Here is a 20,343-nt window from a genome sequence, read left to right as displayed (position 1 = left end):
CCCAATATCCAGCCAAGCCATTCCTGTCACTCCATGCCAGCTGCAGCTTGCCCTGCTCACTCTGCTTGCCCTCCTGCTCTCAGATTTTTCCCAGCTGGGCAAAGCCCTTTGAGGAGTGTCCCAGATCAGGACTTGGTGTTCTCCTCTGGTTTCACACAGCCCATGTGGAGCCACGAGTGCTGCCTGAGCAGGGCCCTGGCTCCTGTAGAGCTGTCCAGGCATCTGTCTGTGCTGGAGCTCACCACTGCCTTGCTGTGCTGTAGATCTCAGAAAGAGCCATGGATTTTTGTAATTTTTTTTTTCCCCTGTCAGAGAAGCTCACATTCATTTCTTACAGGCAGATGGAGATCCCTGGGCACAACAACTGACAAAGGGCTGGTAAAATTACACCTTTGGCAGAGAATGGGGGTAACCTGTGCTAAATCCTAAATCCCTGAGGCTTTTTTTTTTTAAATTTTGGAGTGAGGAGGGTCTTAGCTAAAAGAAAATAAATGCCTGATCCCCAGGAATGTTCCTTGTTGCACAAATAAAACTCTTTCTGTGGTCACATGGTGTGATTCAGTGGCCAACATCAGTTCTCCAAAAGTGGGTTGGTTCTTGTTCTTACAGGAACCTGGCACCACGAAGCACAAGTGGTGCTCTGGTTGTGGATGGAAAACTGAGTTGGGTCTCAAAGTCCTGACAGTTACAGAAATAATGAAATTCAGAGGCTTGTGTGGAGCAGAGAAGGAAGATCAAGATGTTGGCTGTTTGTTAAATGAGTTGAGCACAGGAATTTCAATCACAGCATAATCCCCTCCCCTCCCTGCCAGCAGCCGGCTTTGGAGGCAGAGTGAGAATCATGGAACCACAGACTGGTTTGGATTGGATTTGGTTGGGTTTGCATTTTCCATTTCAGGGGTGGCTCCTGCCTTCCTTAGCAGACACCTGGCTTTCCAAACTGAGACAAACAGGTAAGCAGAAAGCCACCAGGCTGTTGGAAAAGCCGTGGGGATGTTTCTCCCACGAGCTGGTACAGGAACACAGCCCTGACTGATGCCTTGAGAAGGCTGCCCTAGAACAGAGACTGGACAGAGCTAAAGAATAAAGTAGGGATTTATTAGGAGGCCTCAATAGATCCACCTTGGGCAGCACAAGAGCCCAGCCAGGGCTGCACCCCAGGTGAACCCGAAATGGCCACAAAATGCCCCACTGGTCACGGGGTCTCTCACTTTTATAAGCTCTGGTCCATTTGCATATTGCAGTTAATTGTCCAATTACAGCCCCAGCCCATGCAGTCCCATCCTTGTTTTTCTCTCTTCAGCCCATGTTGTTTGTGCTCCTGGGCCTGAGATTTGGATCATTTGTCCTTGGTCCCCAGCTGGAGCAGGAATTGTTTTGTCTCCCTGCTCTGTGCAGAGAGCTCACCATCCCCTCATGTGAAGCCCAGAGCTACCTACTAAAGCAGCACAGAACCTGAAAACCAGAAAAGCTAAAACCTGAGGCACCATAACCCACAGCAGAGCCTGTGAGAGCCTGGAAGCAGCCTGGCATTCCCAGAACATTCCAGAGGAGCTGTTTTGGCAGCCTTGGCTGTCATGGCCTGTGGCTCCAGCAGAAATGAGGATGCTCAGGGAGGAGTCCCCAGGGGTGGGCTGGGTGTCACTGTTGGTGGTACCACCCTCAGCACCCCCTGCACCCTCAAACACCTGTGCAGGGGAACTGTGCAGGTAAATCAGGTGGGGTTGGCCCTTCTGGGGGCTCTTCTGCCTGGATAGGTGCAGACTCAGAGGATGAGGCTGGGAAAAGTGGAGCTGGAGGAGAGCATCAGGTGAGCATTTAGCCCTGCCTGGCAGTCCTGAGTGTTGTGAGGGCAGATAAGAGCCCTAAAGAGCATGGAAATGATCTCTGCAACGGCCTGGGGGCTGTGAAACCTCTGCATCTGATGTGCAAGAGGCTGGGAGAGCTGGGACTGTGCAGCCAGGAGAAAAACCCAAGGAGACACCTTGTCAATGTGTGGAAATTACTGGTGGGGGAGGGTGGAGAAGCTGCAGCCAAACTCCTGTGACAGGACAAGGGACAATGGGAACAAACTGAAAACCACGGAATTCTCTCTGAGCATGGGAAAACTGGTTCACTGTGAGTGTGGCAGAACAGGTGACCTAGAGAGCCTGAGGAGATTTCATCGCTGGAAACACAAACCAAGTGGACACAGCCTGGGGCACCCTGCTCTGCCAGGCCCTGCTTCGAGCAGGCTTGAGCTCTGTGATCTCAAGAGCTCAAGAGGTCACTTCCAACCCCAACTACTCCTTGATTCTGTGACTAAAATTCACTTATTTAGCAACACACCATGGATTTAGTGTTGAAGGACCCAAAGCATTTCTGTGGGGCTTTTAGGACAGATCTGCCTGAAACCATTCTAGGATCCATTAGGTCACCCAGACACGTGGCAGGGGGTGGTGGGGAAGAGTGGGAAGAGAAGAAGGATGTCCTAGGTGAGTTCAGTGTCACTGTCACAAAAACAAGGATTGTTGAAAACATTCCAACTTGCCTGCCTGTTTGAGCTTTCCAGCTGGGAGCTGGAATTGCTGCGACTCTGACCAGAGCCAGTGCCACTGCTTCCTTAGCTTTTACAGAGATGGGACAACTGAGAGGCATTTTAAAAGATTTTACATCATTATCAGTCTCTATGAATAGTGAGTCACAAGAGATGTAAAACTCAATGCTACTCTATTAGAAGATAACCTATTTCTTGGTTACAATACCTTATAAATGTTTTTTAGCCTATTAGCTTTTGCTACACAATGCTGCTATTGCTTTTAACACTAATCACTTATATTCTTTCTTCACGTGGTCTTGTTACAAAGTATCTTTCACAGTTCTAATTCTCTAAAATATCTGGTCTTTTGTAAGGCCATAATTTGAAACTTGTTGAAACTTGTTTCTAGTTCAATCTCCATAATGTCATCTCTATTTTATGGTCTTCCTAAGTCAGCACACCTTATCTCAGTGTGTACATACAAATATACAAAACTATATCTATCAAGTTTTAAAAATTCTTTACAAATCCATTTCCCACACTTGGGCAGCTCCTCTTCCTCCCCTCCCCACCTCTCCTTTCTCCCATTTCCCTCCTGTGTCCTCCTTGGTCAGTACTGAGAAGGGAATGATCCCAAGTGCCAAACTTCCCAACCTCCTGCTTTTTTAGCACCTGACCCTGAAAACCTCTCATTTCCAGTTTGGGTTCTAACACCCAGCATCACTTGTGAAAAATCCCACCTTAAAAGCCATTATCTTTCTGATGGGAGGAGGTCTCATCCCCAAAATATCACCTATCTGCTCAGTCACAAATTCCTTTCTCCATAAATCTCCCACCCCTGGATTTGCTGCTCCACTTTGTTCTGTTGCTCATTTTAACCCTCTTGCCTCATGCTCCCCTCCTCGTGTCACCCTCTCTGTTTTTCTGTTACCAACCAGCATGACAGAGCTCCAGGAGGGTTTGGACACCACTCCCAGGGATGCTCTGGGTGGGATTGTTGGGTGTCTGTGCAGGGCCAGGGGTGGAATTGGATGATCCTTGGGGTCCCTTCCAGCTCAGGACATTCTGTGATTCCCTGCAGTGGGAGGGGGCACAGAGAGGGGTCTCTGATGCAGTGACAATGGCATTGGAGCCTGGGGGTGACAGAGACATTGCTGGGGAGGAACTGGGGCCAAAATGCTCCTCAGATCAGAATGGGTATGAAGAACAGCCCAGCTGAGATTTTGAGGCCTCAAGTGGCCTCGTGGAGAAGTCAGGAGTTGGTGCAGACAGCAACAGGGGCTCCGTTTGTGGCAGAGTTTGGGGTCAGTCAGACCCACCCCAAGTTCTGACAGGGAATCCCTCTGTCCCTTCCTGGCATGGAGGAATTAGTCCTGGATTAGGTGGTTTATTCTGTGAAAAACCAAATTGAATCTTGCAGAAACCAGATCTAGAATTAGTCCTAGATCAGGTGGTTTCTTGTGGTGAAAAACCAAATTGAATCTTGTGGAAACCAGGTCTAGAACCAGTCTTGGTGGTTTCTTGTGGTGAAAAATGAGGCTGCTTTACTACTGAGTCCTGTTATTCTCTTTCCATGGAGAGCAAAGCAGTTGGAGTGGAAGGTTGTGGGCTCTGGAAAGGTGTGAGACACAAACTGCCATGAATATTGCAGGAAGGACTGAACCAGGTGCCACACTGGCATGGAAGGGACAGAAGGGTCAGAGGGGTCTGTGGTCAGAGGGGTCTGTGGTCACTGGGGACAGTGGTCAGCTGGGCTGTCCATCCTGAGCACTGTGGCTCAGATTGAGGCACCGGTTCTGTCTCAGCTGGAGGAACTGGATCTTAAAGTGCCTTGTGTCAGATCCAGAATGGAAAAACCAACTGGAATGAAGTCAGACCCGCCCCAAATTCCAGGGAATCCCTTTGCCCCACGAGAGAGGCCCGTGGCAGGCACGCAGCTGCCTGCAGGGGAGCGGGGCAGTGCTGCATCCCTGCAGCATCCCTCTCCTCCCACTGTGGGTTAGCGCTGCTGCAGCAGCAGCACTCCAGTGAGATGAGCCCGTTCTGGGCTGACTCAGGGCTCTGTCATGGGCTTGAGGGTGATCTGGCATCTGCTGCCAGTGCTTTGTCTGGGCATCCACACGGGCTGGCCTGAGCGGTGTGCCAGCAGAGGGGGAGGCGGGATGGGGATGATGGGGATGGGGATGGAGATGAAAGTGGATTTGGATGGGGATGTGGATGGGGCTGGAGCTGCTTCTCCTCCCCAGGAACCTGAATGAAGTTGCTGACAGGGACTGGGTGTGCCCAGAAGCGGGTCCTGCATTGTTCCCCCACCAGATAGAAATGTTCTGCTCAGCAATGCCTGCTCAAAGCAGTGCCACTCTCGCCTTGGAAAACACAATCAACTGATTTGCCATGGCAGAGGATCTATTCTGCGGGGACTGTGATAATATTATTCGACCCAGAATTTACATAAATGCATATCATTTGCATATGCAAATGTAGGCTTCCAGGCTGTGACTGCAATAAACACAGTGAGATTTCCAGTGCTGTAAAACCTTTCCTCCAAAAAAGAGACGCTGGGGTTTGTTTGGGTCCTGGCAAGGCTGTGAGTGAGGCCATGCCACCTCCCAGGGCTGCTGTCCCCTCACTGCCAGCCCTGCCTGCCAGCCATTCCCCTTCCTTTCCTGCCTCCTTCCCAAATCTGGCACCGGGGAGGGAAATGTGTCCTGCCAGGGATGCGGGACACTGGGACCAGAACAAGCATCAGAAACCCAGGGAAGGAAGGAACAGCTCTCCACAGAGGCCAGTGAGGGTGCTGGTCATCTCCCACTGGTCAGCCAAGCCCTCCAGCCATGCCTCCAGTTTGGGGAGGCAAACTCCAGTTTGGAGAGTCCCTTTTGGAAGGCAAACTCCAGTTTGGGGAGTGCCTTTGTGGTGGTGGGTGGCCTCAAGAAGTGGTCGGTGCCAACTGTGCCGAAATCAGCCAGGGTGAATCACAGTTTGGCACTGGGAAGCGGCTTCCCAACACTCAAACATCATGGAAAACACCCCGTGGGTGGGAACTGCCACATCCACTCAGCTGTGCCACAGCCTGGAGTGGGATCTAAGGGGGATGCCTGGGCTGCCTCTCTTTGGAGAGTCCTTCCTTGAGCCCTGAGACCAGGACTGGAGTCCCCAGGCTGGTTCTGCTCCCATGAACAGCTTGGGGTTATGCCAGGAAGGAGGAGCCTGGCATGGAGGGGTCAGTAAGGTCAGTGGTCAGCTGGGCTGTCCACCCTGGGCACTGTGGCTGAGACTGAGGCACTGGTTCTCTCTCAGCTGGAGGAACTGGATCTTAAAGTGTCTTGTGTCAGATCCAGAATGGAAACCCCAAATTTAATAATGTAGGAACCTGATCTAGAATTAGTCCTAGATCAGGTGGTTTCTTGTGGTGAAAAACCAAATTGAATCTTGTGGAAACCAGGTCTAGAACCAGTCTTGGTGGTTTCTTGTGGTGAAAAATGAGGCTGCTTTACTACTGAGTCCTGTTATTCTCTTTCCATGGAGAGCAAAGCAGTTGGAGTGGAAGGTTGTGGGCTCTGGAAAGGTGTGAGACACAAACTGCCATGAATATTGCAGGAAGGACTGAACCAGGTGCCACACTGGCTCTGCCCCAAAGCTCAGTGTGGGTGCTGCTGCCTCCTTCCCAGGAGCCTCAGCTCTGTTGGAAGCACCACAAGGAAGAAGGCAAGGGTAAAATTTGGCTCAGCCCAGTTCATGCAGGTCCCAGCAGGGATGGGATGTGGGGTTGATGCCTCAGGTTTTAGCTTTTCTATTTTTCAGGTTCTGTGCTGCTTTAGGGTGTGGGTCTGGGCTTCACATGAGGGGATGGTGAGCTCTGTTCCCAGAGTAGGGAGACAAAACAATTCCTGCTCCAGCTGGGGACCAAGGACAAATGATCCAGATCTCAGGCCCAAGAGCACACACAACGTGGAATGAAGAGAGAAAAACAAGGATGGGACTGCATGGGCTGGGGCTGTAATTGGACAATTAACTGCAATATGCAAATGGAGCAAAACCTATACAAGTGAGAGACCCTGTGACCAGTGGGACATTTTGTGACCATTTTGGTTCACCTGGGGTGCAGCTCTGGCTGGGCTCTTGTGCTGCCCAAGGTGGATCTATTGAGGCCTGTTAATAAATCTCTACTTTATTCCTTATCTCTGTCCAGTCTCTGTTCTAGGGCAGCCTTCTCAAGGCATCAGTCAGGCCTGAGCTGGACATGGGCTCTGGACTGTTGTGCTCAAGGACTGTGAAGAAAGGGGACCCTCAGGTGAAATTTTGTGTAAGGCCAGGGAACTGGGGAGTTACTGGAGCCTGATCTGACTCAAAAACCTGAAAACCCAACCTCAAGGCAAATGTTCTTTGAGCATCTTTTCCCAAAGAACACTTTCCTGATGTAATTCCTTCCAGCACTCAGGAGAGATTTTACCCCCAGGTGTTACCTACCAGCCAGCCTTGAATTCACAGCCTTCAGAACCACACCAGAAATTTGAGTTTCCACTTTGTGTGTGGTTTCCAGCCAAGCAGAGAAGCCAAGGCACACTTGAGCCGAGGTCTCAAGGCCTGAGGTGGAACCCAAGTGTTTCCTGCTCCAAGCCCTGGTCCCTGGAGCAGCCTCAGGAGCTGGGTGCTGGGCTCAGGGGCTCCAGAGGGAGGCACAACTAAAGCTCAGCCTGGATTTATACCACAGACAAAGACTCCTGTCCCACAAGTGTGGCATTCACATTTTCTGGAAAAATCCCTTCGCCCAGGATTCTTCTCCTGGGAAGCTGAGAAGCCTCAGAGAAAAAGGAAAACAATAATTATCTGATTTGCTTCATCTGTGTTTTGCTCCTTTGGAATGTGTTTGGAGATTGTTTACCCACAGGTGATTGTTTCATTGGGTTCTGGTGTGAGTTGTTTTGACTCAATGGCCAATTGGGGCCAAGCTGTGTTGAAAATCTGGAAATAGTCACGAGTTTTCATTATTATCTTTTTAGCCTTCTGTAAGTATCCTTCCTGTATTCTTTAGTATAGCTTAGTTTAGTATTCTTTAATATAATATAGTATCATAAAGTAATAAATTAGCCTTCTGAGAACATGGAGACAGATTCATCATTCCTCCCTGCCATGAGGGACCCTGCAAATACAGTACACAAGGACCATGGACAGTGTTAGGACTGAAACTACAGCCCCTTGAGCCAGGATTACTGGACTGGGCTGGACAAAGGCAGCTCCTGCAGAGCAGGGCTGTGCTGGGAGGAAATATCTGCACTCCACGGGGTCACAGCACTTCTGAGCAGCTCATCTGTGTCCTCTGGGCACCAGAGGCTGATTTTCAGCAGCCTCCAGAGCCTCTGGGCATGTCGTTGGTGGTGCTGTCCCCTCTTGTCTGGCTCTTCCCAACCCTCCTGGCGCTGGGGTAAGGGACATCACAAAGGTGCCACTGCTCCCAAAAGGCTGTGAAAATCACAACCCCAGCCCCAGCACACCAGGGAAGGGTCTCCTTTGGGGGTTTTCTCCTCCAAACTCTGTTCCTGAGCATTGCACCACTGTTTGAGGCAAAGGATCTCTTTTATATCCACTCCCAGCCCTTTTTACGTTCTCATTTCACCAACAGAGCAGCAGCCTGTGCCCCAGCAAACCCACAGACAAGGATTTGGTGTCTGGAGATCTTCTTTTTACATTTGTAGGGGAAAATAATCAGCAAATTGAAAGGAAAAGTAAAAATACAGACAGCCATGGCTTGGTGTTCTGCATAAACTCCCTGTGAGACAGACAACAGGTGAATTTCATTAAAAACTTATTAAAGGTGAGTTGGTTGTCACCAAACCTAATGATGCCTGAGCAATAATGAGAACTTAAAAATACAATAGAAATATTGTGCAACAATAAAACAAACAAACAAGCAAACAAAAAAAACCATCAAGAAACCCCCTGTAAAACATCTAAAGAGACCTCTGCAGGTAAAACCTGCCTTGCAAATGTGCCCCTGGCTGCAAGAAGCTCCTGTGATATTTTTCAAGGACCACTGCAAATTTCTTAATTATAAACATCCACAATTTCTAGAAAGTAACTGCAGGAAACTTGGGTGAGTCTGTGACATAGAAATGGGACAAGAATAAAAAACCCTGAAGATTTTATCACCCAACACTGACCCTTCCTGCCCCAGTGAGGGTCTTTTGTTGAAAAGGGGGCAGAAGATCTGGAGCCTGAGCCAGGGTGGGGCTGGAGGGCAGCAGGGAAAGAGTTTCTCATTCACAAGCGTGAGCACTGGGAAAGGTGCCAGTTAGACTTGATTAGATTTGTAAGATTAATTAAAAGCAGACAGGTTCAGTGAATTGTGAAAAAGACAAATTAGCAAATTATCAAATCAGGAAACCTATCTTCAGAAAAGGAATTAGAGACTTTGTCTCCTTTATCAGGACAAATTTGCTTTTCAGAGTGTGGTACTTTCATGTTCCAGGGATGGCATTTTACTATTCTACATAAAAATCATATATAAAATATAATTTTAGTAATAATTTGTAACATATATATTTCACAGAATCAAAAAATAAAAAGTAATAATTTTATATAAAAAACATAAAAAAATTACAAAACTGCCACTAAAAAAGGAAATATGTCTCTATAAAAAACACATGTTAAAACCCAAAAATTCCCAAAAAATTACTCTTTTACTTCTAACCTAAAAAGAAATAACACAGCACTGCCAACCCTGGTGACCAACAGGCATTTCCAGGCCCGGAATCCCTTCCAGCCAAGGCTCCCAGTCCCTGCTGTGGGTGTTTTTAGCCTCAGCAGCAGCCCTGGTGTCTGCTGGATGTGGGACTGGAGAGAGATCCCAGCCAGGACAATGAGCAGTGTTAGTTAAAGACCCTGTGGTTTGCAAACAAGCACCTGGTTTTGGGGTTCATTTGGGATTTCTGATGAGTCCTGGGTATGGTCCCAGAAAGAGAGGGCTCCTGGAGTGGGAGAGCTGAGGGCTCTCAAATTCCCTTTGTCCCAAGGGAAAGCTTATGCCATGAAAAGCTGCAATTAATATTAAAAAAGGTGGAATAATATAAATTCCCAGGAATCAATATTAAATATTAATATTTTTAAAATAATATTTTAAAAACTGGAATACAATTAATTCCTGGGCATTAATATTAAATATTAATTTTAAAAAGTTTTAAAAAGCTGGAATACTATTAATTCTCAGGAATTAATATTAAATATTAATATTAAAAATAATATTAAAAACCAAAATAATATTAATCCTTGTAATTAATGTTAAATATTGATATTTTAAAAATTAATATTTTTTAAAGCTGGAATAATACTAATTCCCAGGAATTAATACTTCAATAGAACATATCAGACATGACAGACCACAAATGACTAGACTTGTTTTGGGGCTTATAAAAGATGAACTTTCTTTGCTTTCTGATTTGTTAACAGCGAACTGTGACATTACTTCTCTGGGATTTCTAACAGCTGAATCCCAAAGGGCTCTCCTGGACTGGAGCAGGATGAGACCTCTCTGACTGGGGCCTCAGAGCAAAAAACCTCTCAATGTTGCTGTTTCTGCCACAGCAAAAAAAGCCTGGGATGGCTCAGATTATAATCAGAGCCAGAAAAAAATTAATATCCATAGATCAAACCTCATTTATATTTCCTTCAGCAAAATTGTTTTTATTTTAAGTATAGGCTGTTTAGATTTTTAATACCTTTTGTGTTAATAATATGTGTTGATTTGCAACAAATCAGGGCACAGCAGGTGTTAAAGGGCTCCAAGTGTTAATCACAGCACAACAAACACAGAAATCTCAGCCTGTGTCCCATCCAGACATTGCCTTTATCCTGAAAACTTCACCCAAACAACCTTAAATAACACAGCCTGGTACTGAAAACCTCTCACCACATCCAGCACCGCTGTGACTTCACTACAAAGATCAATATCACTGAGCCACTGCCATTTGTAGACTCAAAAATGAAAGATTAGGTCAGCAAGAATTGGATTGCAATGCCAACAGAAGGCTAAAATTCAGCTTCAGCAAAGTGAGAGGACATGAGCTCTTTATGTGATGTGTAAATTTCATAAATGAGCTCCTGACAAGTCCTCCCCACTTCAGGTCCTCTGGGAAAATCCTTGAGAGATCCTCTGAGAGGTGCTGGCAGCTGGATGAGGCTGTGGGCATGAGCAGGGGCAGGTGAACATCAAATCTGTCTCGTCCCAGCAAAAGCAGTGAAATGCAGGTGTCGAGTCTGGAGCCACTGGGCTGCTCCATCCCCCAGCAGAGCTGAGCCCAGGAGGCTGTCCTGGATTGCCAAGCAGGTTGTGTTCCATTTGCCATCTGGATGGCAGCTGACTGCTGTTCAGTGGGAAGTTTTCCTTATCTCTTCCACACCCAGTCCTTCCTGGGAGGAACATCTGCTGATAACAGGCTGTGGAATGTCCCAGCATGGCTGATAAGAACTACAGCAAAGTCCAAAATCCACTGGGAGATGTAAGCCCAGAGGAGGAGCCAAGGTTCTGTCCAGGTAGGTATTCCTGCCTGGATAGAATCTTGAGTCTGGAACACCAGCATGGCTTCTCCACTGGATTTCCCAGAGCTGCCTCTTCTTCCACTGGATCTTCAGAGGAAGATGACACCCTTTTCTCCAGGATCTCTGCTCCAGCAGAACCACACCTGCCACTCCAGGAGGGCTGCAGCCACAATTCCAATGGGACTGCTGCCAGCACCCTGACCCACAGGGTGTCAGGCTGTGTTCTGACCCTGTCAGTGTGGGTTTGGTTTACTGCATTGTTTATTTTATCTTTTTATTTTCTTCCCTAATAAAGAACTGTTACTTCTGTTCCCATATTTTTGCCTGAGAGCCCCTTAATTTTAAATTTATAACAATTTGGAGGGAGGGGGTTTGCATTTTCCATTTCAGGGGAGGCTCCTGCCTTCCTCAGCACACACCTGGCTTTCCAAACTAAGACAAGGCTCCAACCCCTCAAGACCAGGGCTGAGACAGAACTTCTGGACCTCATAGAAGGGCAGCAGCAGCAGCAGAGGGTGCCTTGGTGACTTCCCAGAGCAGAACCCTGGCTCAGACATCCCATCACAATCCCCTGGATGCAGATCAGCATCTCCAGGTGCAGCTCAGAGCTCTTCAGAGCTGGGCCAGCTTGAGCACAATTCCATCCCAAGCTCCATTTTGAGCTGCTGCCTTTGGGAAACTGAGAGAAGGAGTGGTCTTAAACACAGCAGGGATTTAAGTGTGCAGGTTCCAGTCTAGCTACAGGGACAGGATCACAACCATGTGAAAAGAAAATCCATTAATCCACCTTCAAGAGGCCTTTGGTATGAGCTTCATTATGTAAAAATTATTATGGCTACTCAGTATTTATGGAATGAGCCCTGATTTTCATCAAGGACTGTGATGAGTCCACACTGGTGAATGCTTGGACTCTGAATCCAGAGTTTTTTCTATCTTAATACTCAAAAATATTCCATATTTGATATATATGGTGTCACACGTTGAACCAGCAGACACCAGTGAGTGAGAGCAGCCAGTTCAGGCTCTGCTGAAAACTCCTGCTGGACAAGCCAAGGGTGCTTCACTCAGGCCTGGCACGAATCAGAGGGCAGGCTCAGGCTGGGCCAGGCTGCCACAGACACAACCTGGGCTCCAGGCAAGGCTGACAGGGCAGGGAGGGTCAGCACTGGCCCTGCCAGATGTGCTGGGGGTGCTGAGCTGCTGTCACACCAAGGGCTCTGTCCCCAGCAGCCCTGGGCCTGAGCAGCACTCCAGGAGATTCCCAGAGGGCTGAGGCTGAGCCTGGGACATGGGGATGAGAAGCACAGGTCAGGTCAGATGAAAACATTACTCAGTTAAAACAGAGATAATGGAAGTGCTGTGCATCACACCTGCATGTTTCAATAGACACTCAGTTCTTTAGTCTTTATTACTTCCTTGGTAATACTTTTTTTTTTTTTTTCCTCTAAAACTGGCTGCTTGAACATTTTCCTGCCTTTCCACATGAAATCCAGCCATGCTGAGCTGTTTGACCTGGCAATGGAAGGGTCTGATGAGCATCACTGAGACTCAGATCACCAATGTCAGGGGGAAGAGAACCTTCTCCTGCTGCTCACAGCCCTGGTACCCACGCAGGGAATGTCCACTTGTCCTCCAGGACAGCAGCAGCAATCAAACACCCCCTGAGTGACAGCTAGAGGATGAAATTCAAAAGTCAGGATGATTTAGCGACTCAGAGCTCTATCCCTGGGTTCAGGCTGCCCTCAGGGAGGGCTGGAGACACCTCCCTGTGCTCCCACACCCCTCTGAGAGGGATGAGTGAGAACATGAGCTAAAATCCTGCTCTGACCCAGCTGGGATAGCTGTGCCTGGGCCCAGAAGTGTTGTGTAGAGCAAGAGTGTAGGTGTGACAGTCTGGTCAGAGAGAGAGAAAGCTAGATAAGCTTTCCCATGAGTTGCTCTGGGAACTTTTAGGGAGGCAGAGAGAAAGAACTGTAAACTATCTGCAGGTGGTGTTTACAACAATTTGTTTTCCTCAAAGTTGTTTACCCCAAAGGGTGTCTTCTTAATTAACCAATCATGTGAAATTATTAAATGACCAGGCAGGTACACCTGTATCAGACCAGGGTATGAAAGAATGTTCAGGCTGCCCTCAGGGAGGGCTGGAGACACCTCCCTGTGCTCCCACACCCCTCTGAGAGGGATGAGTGAGAACATGAGCTAAAATCCTGCTCTGACCCAGCTGGGATAGCTGTGCCTGGGCCCAGAAGTGTTGTGTAGAGCAAGAGTGTAGGTGTGACAGTCTGGTCAGAGAGAGAGAAAGCTAGATGAGCTTTCCCATGAATTGCTCTGGGAACTTTTAGGGAGGCAGAGAGAAAGAACTGTAAACTATCTGCAGGTGGTGTTTACAACAATTTGTTTTCCTCAAAGTTGTTTACCCCAAAGGGTGTCTTCTTAATTAACTAATTGTGAAATCATTAAATGACCAGTCAGATCCACCTGTATCAGACCAGGGTCTGAAGAAGGGGTTCCAATAAACTGGCTGCTTTTAGCCTCCTGATCTAGAGTCTGTATCATCCCTGACTCAGTGGTGACAGGAGGGGCCTCCAGGTTTGTCCTGTGGCTCCTCTGGAGCCTTGGGCTGCAGGTGGGTTGGAGCTGCTGGGGGTCCAGGAGAAGGCAGAACCCCCATTAAATGTGCCCTGGGAATGGAATGACCTGGAGCTGTGTGTCAGGAGGAACATAAACACTACCTTTGGTGGCACTGGCCTCAGCAAAGGGAGCCACAGCCACGGGAGGGGAGCCTGAGGGGATCCCTGGAGGTCAGAGTAGGACCAGCCAGGGTGGTGCAGTCTGATCCTACAAATGTCCCAGCACAGTGCTTCCTCACCTCCCTACAGCAAGGAGGGCCCCCTCAGGAGTGAACCTTTATTTGGCAATTGACATTGGATGTGACAGTCTGCTCAGAGAGAAAGCTAGGTAAGCTCTCCCAGAATCAGCCTGGGAAGCTCTCGGGAGCTGGGGATAAACAATGATAGCCAAATATTAAAACAACCTGCAGGTGGTGTTTTTCTAAAAATCTGTTTTGCTTTTTTTCTCATAAGGTTGTTTACAAATGGGTATCTTGTTAATTAGCCAGTCATGTGAAATGGATTGATTAAATGACCAATCAGGTCCACATGTAGTGAACTAAGCTATAAAAGAAGAGAGGATGAAATAAACAAGGCCTTTTTGCCATTTTGCCTTCTGATGTGACTTTGTGTCATCTCTGACTCAATGATGACAATTGCCCTTTGTTCAGCACTGGGGAGGAGAGATCAGCCCTGTGCTGTTTGTGAGAGCCCCCCAAGCTGCCCTGAGCAGCTCTCACCTCCCTTGGTCATCCTGCACGAGCTCAGGACCTCCCTTTCCACCTTTCCAGCCCCACTGGCCACACTCCAGTTCCTCTGCATCCCTCCTGAGCTGTGCCTGAGCTGCCCACAGCAGCACAGGAGCCCCAGGTGCCCCTCAGCTCACTGGGTTTGAGGTGAGCCCAGCTGTGAGTTCTGTTCCTGCCACCCTGTCACCATCCCCTTGATGCCTCAGGTTTTAGTTTTTGTATTTTTCAGGCTCTGTGCTGCTTTAGGGTGTGGGTCTTGGCTTCACATGAGGGGATGGTGAGCTCTCTGCACAGAGCAGGGAGACAAAACAATTCCTGTTCTAGCTGGGACCAAATGATCCAAATTTCATTCCAAGAGCACAAACAACGTGGGCTGAGGAGAGAAAAACAAAAAGGATGGGACTTGATAACCTAAAGCTGTAATTGGACAATTAACTGCAATATGCAAATGGACCAGAGCTTATAAAAGTGAGAGACCCCGTGACCAGTGGGTCATTATGTGACCATTTCGGGTTCACCTGGGGTGCAGCCCTGGCTGGGTTCTTGTGCTGCCCAAGGTGGATCTATTGAGGCCTCCTAATAAATCCCTGCTTTATTCCTTAGCTCCTCCAGTCTCTGTTCTAGGGCAGCCTTCTCAAGGCACCCCCTGCCTCTGTCACAGGGTGAGCTCCTACCTGACCCCATCAGGGTGACAGCAGGGGCAGTGGCTCAGCAGGCAGCACAGCTGGCATGGGAAATCACTGGTTTGTGGCCTCCCCCACCCCAGCACCTCCAGATGAGAGGGTGGGGTGGCCAAAAATCCCCCCTGAATTACCAGTGCTCTTCCTTGGGGTGCCTTTAGCAAGGGCTTCACTTCGGCAAATGCTGCTTTTAGTGAAGGAGTCAAAGAACAACTGGTTGCAATTCAGCAGCCTCTTCAGAGCTCTCTGTGGCCACTTAAATTTACTTCTGACTTCAGTGACAAGACTGGTAACAGAGATTTGTGTCTTAAGGCTCTTGAGTGCCTCAGAGCCCTTCTCCCTGGGCTCGTGTGGCTCCAGGCTTGCCCTGGCCTTGTCCTGGGCACTCCAGGAGACACAAGGGGCTCATTTAGCTCCTCCAGTCTCTGTTCTAGGGCAGCCTTCTCAAGGCACCCCCTGCCTCTGTCACAGGGTGAGCTCCTACCTGACCCCATCAGGGTGACAGCAGGGGCAGTGGCTCAGCAGGCAGCACAGCTGGCATGGGAAATCACTGGTTTGTGGCCTCCCCCACCCCAGCACCTCCAGATGAGAGGGTGGGGTGGCCAAAAATCCCCCCTGAATTACCAGTGCTCTTCCTTGGGGTGCCTTTAGCAAGGGCTTCACTTCGGCAAATGCTGCTTTTAGTGAAGGAGTCAAAGAACAACTGGTTGCAATTCAGCAGCCTCTTCAGAGCTCTCTGTGGCCACTTAAATTTACTTCTGACTTCAGTGACAAGACTGGTAACAGAGATTTGTGTCTTAAGGCTCTTGAGTGCGTCAGAGCCCTTCTCCCTGGGCTCGTGTGGCTCCAGGCTTGCCCTGGCCTTGTTCCGGGGCACTCCAGGAGACATGAGGGGTTCATTCTGAGGGAATGAGAGCTCCTGAAGGGCAGCAATGTGACAGTGCTTACTGCTCTGTACTGCCATGCTCAGGGAGCATTTTGAAGCTGTTGCTGAGCTCAGGACTCCACTGGCAGGGCTGGAACAAAACGACCTCCAGGGCTGCTTCCAACCCAAACCACGCTGGCATTCTGCACTGGGGAGGGACAAAACCAGCAAGAGGTGCCACCTGGAACACTCTGCCAAGTCCTGAGGCTCATGAGGCTGTGCATCCTTGCAGATCTGCTCTGGCACTGGTTGGGGCTGTCCTGCTGGTCAGGACTCAGGATCCACCTCAATCCCAGCTCCAAAACTCTGCTTTTCATGGCATGGAGCGACCATCCCACTCAGCAGGGAGTTCCCACTGGCTAAACCTGGCTGGGAAAAACTCTGAAGAAAACCTTGAAGCCCACAAAACCCTTTAGAGCCACAAGCTCCTGACCACATGTGGCCAGTCAGGTACTCAGGGCTGTTTCCATGGGCAGCCCCAGGTCAGCCCAGCTGTGCCCCTCACTGCCCACAGCCCTGCTGCCCACTCTGCCCCCAGCCACGCCACTCCTGGGGGGTCAGGAGGAGCAGCAGCCTCGTCTGCATGGCCCCACCACAGCTCCCCATCTCCTCCTTCTCTTTTAGCAGCACTAACCAGACAGCCAAAGTGTTGGACACGTCTCTGAGGGAGCTTTGTTGGCCTCAGCTCCTCCTGTCAGCACTCACAGGCAGCATTTCAGTGACCTTTTCCCATCTGTGCCCTGTTTGTTCCCTCTCACGGCTGTGATGGGATGGCAGCATGTGAAGAAGGGTTGGACCTGTGTCAAAATACCTCCCTGGAGGTTACATCCACAGCCTGAGCCACCCCTGGAGCTCACTCACAGCTGCCTGGCTGGGGACAGGGAGATGGCAGGGAGTTTCCAACAACCCAGCTGGGCTGGAACCCCCTCTTGGCTTCTCCATCCTGCTGCCACAAGCGGGGCTGGACCCCAAGCTCTGGGTTTGCAGCACAGGGACCTTCCCTTTGAGCTGGGGCAGGACCCCTCTGCAGAGCTCCAGGGCTGCACTTGGGTTCTCCTCTCTCTGGACAATGCCAAGGACCACGTCCTTCCCTGGCCCCTCAGTAAAACACACCCCACAAACCCTCAGCAGCTCCATCCCTTTGCCTTTATCCCCTGCAGTGTCACTGCTGCTGGGCTCCTGGCATTGTCTGGCTCACAGTGGAACAGCAGGATAATTCCAGCCACCCCCAAACCCATTTACAAGGAGATCAGGCCCCATTCTCATCACTCTCCTTTTCCTAGGGCACACACAGACACTTCCTCCCCACCACAGGAATAAACCCTTTTCTCCTTTCTGTCCCACAGCAGAAAGGATCTGTTTCGATGTTGCTGCCAAAACGTTTGCTATCCAGCAGGAAAATCCCCAGGAACGTGGTGCCAGCAGGACAGGGCACTGCCTGTCAGCATCCTTGGGGCTCTTCCACATGAACTGTCCCCCTAAAAGTCTCGAGTTTAGCAGAGATGGGCTTAGATGGGGGTGAGGAAGCCCAGGGGAGCCCCAGTCCAGCCTGGCCTGGAGAGCAGGACAGCAGCACAGGGGTCCAGGCTGATGCTGAGCCCCACCTTTGCTCTCCTTGCCCTGTTCGGGGGTGTGCTGAACCCTGCAAGTGGGGCTCATCCCCCAAATCCTTCTTTGTGCCTGCCTAAAAAGCAGAGGAGCAGGAAGACAACTGGAAAATTATGTTCTTTTTTTAAGAGCATAGATAACACTGTGCCAGAGTCCACCACACAAACCTCATTTCCACAGAGCAGATATTGAAAGCCTTCCATGGGACCAAAGGACACCTTGAATTTGTGTGCTCTGGGAGCATTGTCTGTGCCTGAGCACCAGGGAGCCCTGGCCCAGGTATTTCTGCCCTCCTGCTCCCTCAGCCTTCAAGAAACCTCTAAAACCCCACAGCATCTGCAACCTCAAATTGCAAATTGAGGCACCTCAATCACGTCCCTCCAGAGCAGCAGAGACTCTCTGGCACTTTGGTGTTGCCAGAATCTATAAAAATACACAAAACCTGGATCTGTGGATGAAATTCTGTGGTGAGTGTGTTCAACTCCCTCCTTTCCCAGGGATGCTGCTTGCCATGCCCCTGGCGTCTGTGCCCTACATCCTTTGTATTGTTCCTTTGGGGTGAAATCAGAGGGGTTTGGGAGAAGAGAATGGGGCAGACACCTGTCTGCAGCATTTGCTCCTGAAAACAGGCACAGGAGACATTTTGCTCTTAGGGACATTTTTGTTTCACAGGGGAAAACGAGACCTTTTCATCGAGAAGGTTTCGCTTCCTCGCTCTGAGGCTTGAAACCCTCCTTGATTTGGGCATTAAATCCTGATTTATATCAAAGCCTGAGGCAGCTCAGGGGCTGGTGGGATGAGCTGATGCCATGGTGAGGTGTCCCTGCCCCAGGCAGCTCCTGCCCTGGCATCCTGACCTGTTCCTCCCCGTGCCCTGTGCCCGCACAGCGGTGCCCAGGTGGGGAGCAAAGGGATGGAAGGAATCAAAGTGCTGCTCTCTGTATTTCTGGAGCCTCCCCTGCCTTGGGCTGAGGGCCTGAAGTTCGGCAGCCACGCTCAGGGCGAGGAAATCATTTAATTCTCCAGGAAAACCTGCTGTGATTTAGCCATTTCATGAACCTGCGGAGCTTTGAAACGCTTCCTGAGCGGGGACTTCTCATTGTGCTCTCAGTCTTTCTCCTCTGGAACGGCACATTCTCATCCCAAAGTCCACAGTAATAAATGGATTATTAAAAAAAAAAAATTAAAAAATCGTCTTTTCCCTCTTGAATTCTAAATATTCCCAGACATGGCAGACCATTCCCAAGTTCACTCCCACCTACTTCTTGCCATCTCCATGTTGGCACTGAAAGGATCTAATTCAGTAATAAAGAAGAGAGACTTTTCTGGAAGGGCGAAAATAACCCAAGAATCTCAGTAGCACCAAATTCCACCATCTCCCTCTTTTCCCTATGGATCATCAGGCTCACAGCCCCTACCTGGCACATACAGAAACTTAACAAGAGATATTCCAGCAAGAAATCCTGCATAAAGACAGAAATAAACTGAAATATTTTGTTATGCAACTTGCTGGCTGCTGGATTTAAATGACCTGGAGTATTTAATTCTATATTTCTTATTCTAAAGGGCTTCCAATTGCATTTTGTTACTGTATTCATTTATATAGAGTTAGATTTATTTTTAAAATAAGTAACTCAGGTTACTTACCAGCCTCATTATAAGATACAACCAATTCTTTTAAAATCTATTTTTCTCATTGGTGCAAGGAAATTAGTGACATTTCCATAATTAAAATGAACAAAATCCACCTTTGAGCAATTTTACTAATGAATGTTTTCTCAGGTGCCATTTGCGTTATTTGCCGGACTAAATTCACATGACAGAATACAACAAAAGAAGGGAAAGAAGTCCAAAAAAACGCAGCAACCAAACAGAAAATAGAATTAAAAATTTTTTTAAAGCATCCATTGCAGTTTCATGGAAAGGAAGAAAATCCCTGTGGCAGAGAGACAAAATTCCCATTGCACAAGGAAATAAAACCGCATCCTTTCATATCTGAACCAAGAGCCCATCGCTACAGTGCCGAAAATGGAGAAATTAAGAGTGGTAGGGAAGCCTCCATTTGCGCAAAGGGAAACCCAGGCATGGCCCTTTCGAAATAACCCCCAAACTTTTCACTGATTTCATTAATTACAGGTCAAATCTGAAGAAATCACGCTTCAACTCCAGCATGCAGCCGTGGGCAGCTCCGCAGGGCGAGGGGTGAAAAGGAAGGAACACACAGCTCCCATGGCTAATAATTAATGAATTCATTAATCAATCATAGGGAGAGGAAGGGCGAGGGGAGGAAGGAATCTTACCACCAAATTGGGTAACCGGCTAGGACCTTTGTGCCATTGAAGAGAAAAGACAGAATTAGTCCAAGCAGGTGGTAATCCATTAGTCCAGGCTGGTGCAAGGGGAAAATCGCCGCGAAGTTTTCAGAAAAACATGAAGTGCCAAAATGAAGAATCCCCCTCCTCCCAGGAAAAAAAAAAAAAAAAAAAAAAAAAAAAGGGGGAGGGGGGGTAAAAAGAGTGAAGCCAAGTCCCTCGTGGCTCGGGTGACTTTCTGGCTTGTCAGAAACACACCTCTCCAAGCCTTTCCCCCGTAGATCATCCAAAAGCGTCTATTAAAAAGTGCAGGGCTCGGGGATGTCAGCAGGCGGCCAATCAGACCGCATGGCCCAAGGTGAGGGATGAGGCTCAGCCCAGGGCTGTCAATCACCCTCTCCTCCCCC

At 48.9% G+C, this 20,343-nt stretch overlaps 1 protein-coding gene across 1 annotated transcript in view; it reads right to left on the bottom strand.

Moving 5' to 3' along the window:
• The window catches only part of WNT3 (Wnt family member 3), a 48,854-nt gene extending 28,849 nt beyond the window's left edge, over nt 1-20,005 (bottom strand). Inside the window, exon 1 of the mRNA XM_039700904.1 lies at nt 19,925-20,005. Coding sequence (XP_039556838.1) covers nt 19,925-20,004 — 80 coding nt within the window. The 5' untranslated portion in view covers nt 20,005. The remainder of the gene's footprint in view (nt 1-19,924) is intronic.
• Nucleotides 20,006-20,343: the final 338 nt, after the last annotated feature.

Source organism: Passer montanus, unplaced genomic scaffold, assembly GCF_014805655.1.
Source record: "Passer montanus isolate IOZ18808 unplaced genomic scaffold, ASM1480565v1 scaffold145, whole genome shotgun sequence".
NCBI lineage: Eukaryota > Metazoa > Chordata > Aves > Passeriformes > Passeridae > Passer > Passer montanus.
This window is presented reverse-complemented; position numbering and strand designations above follow the sequence as displayed.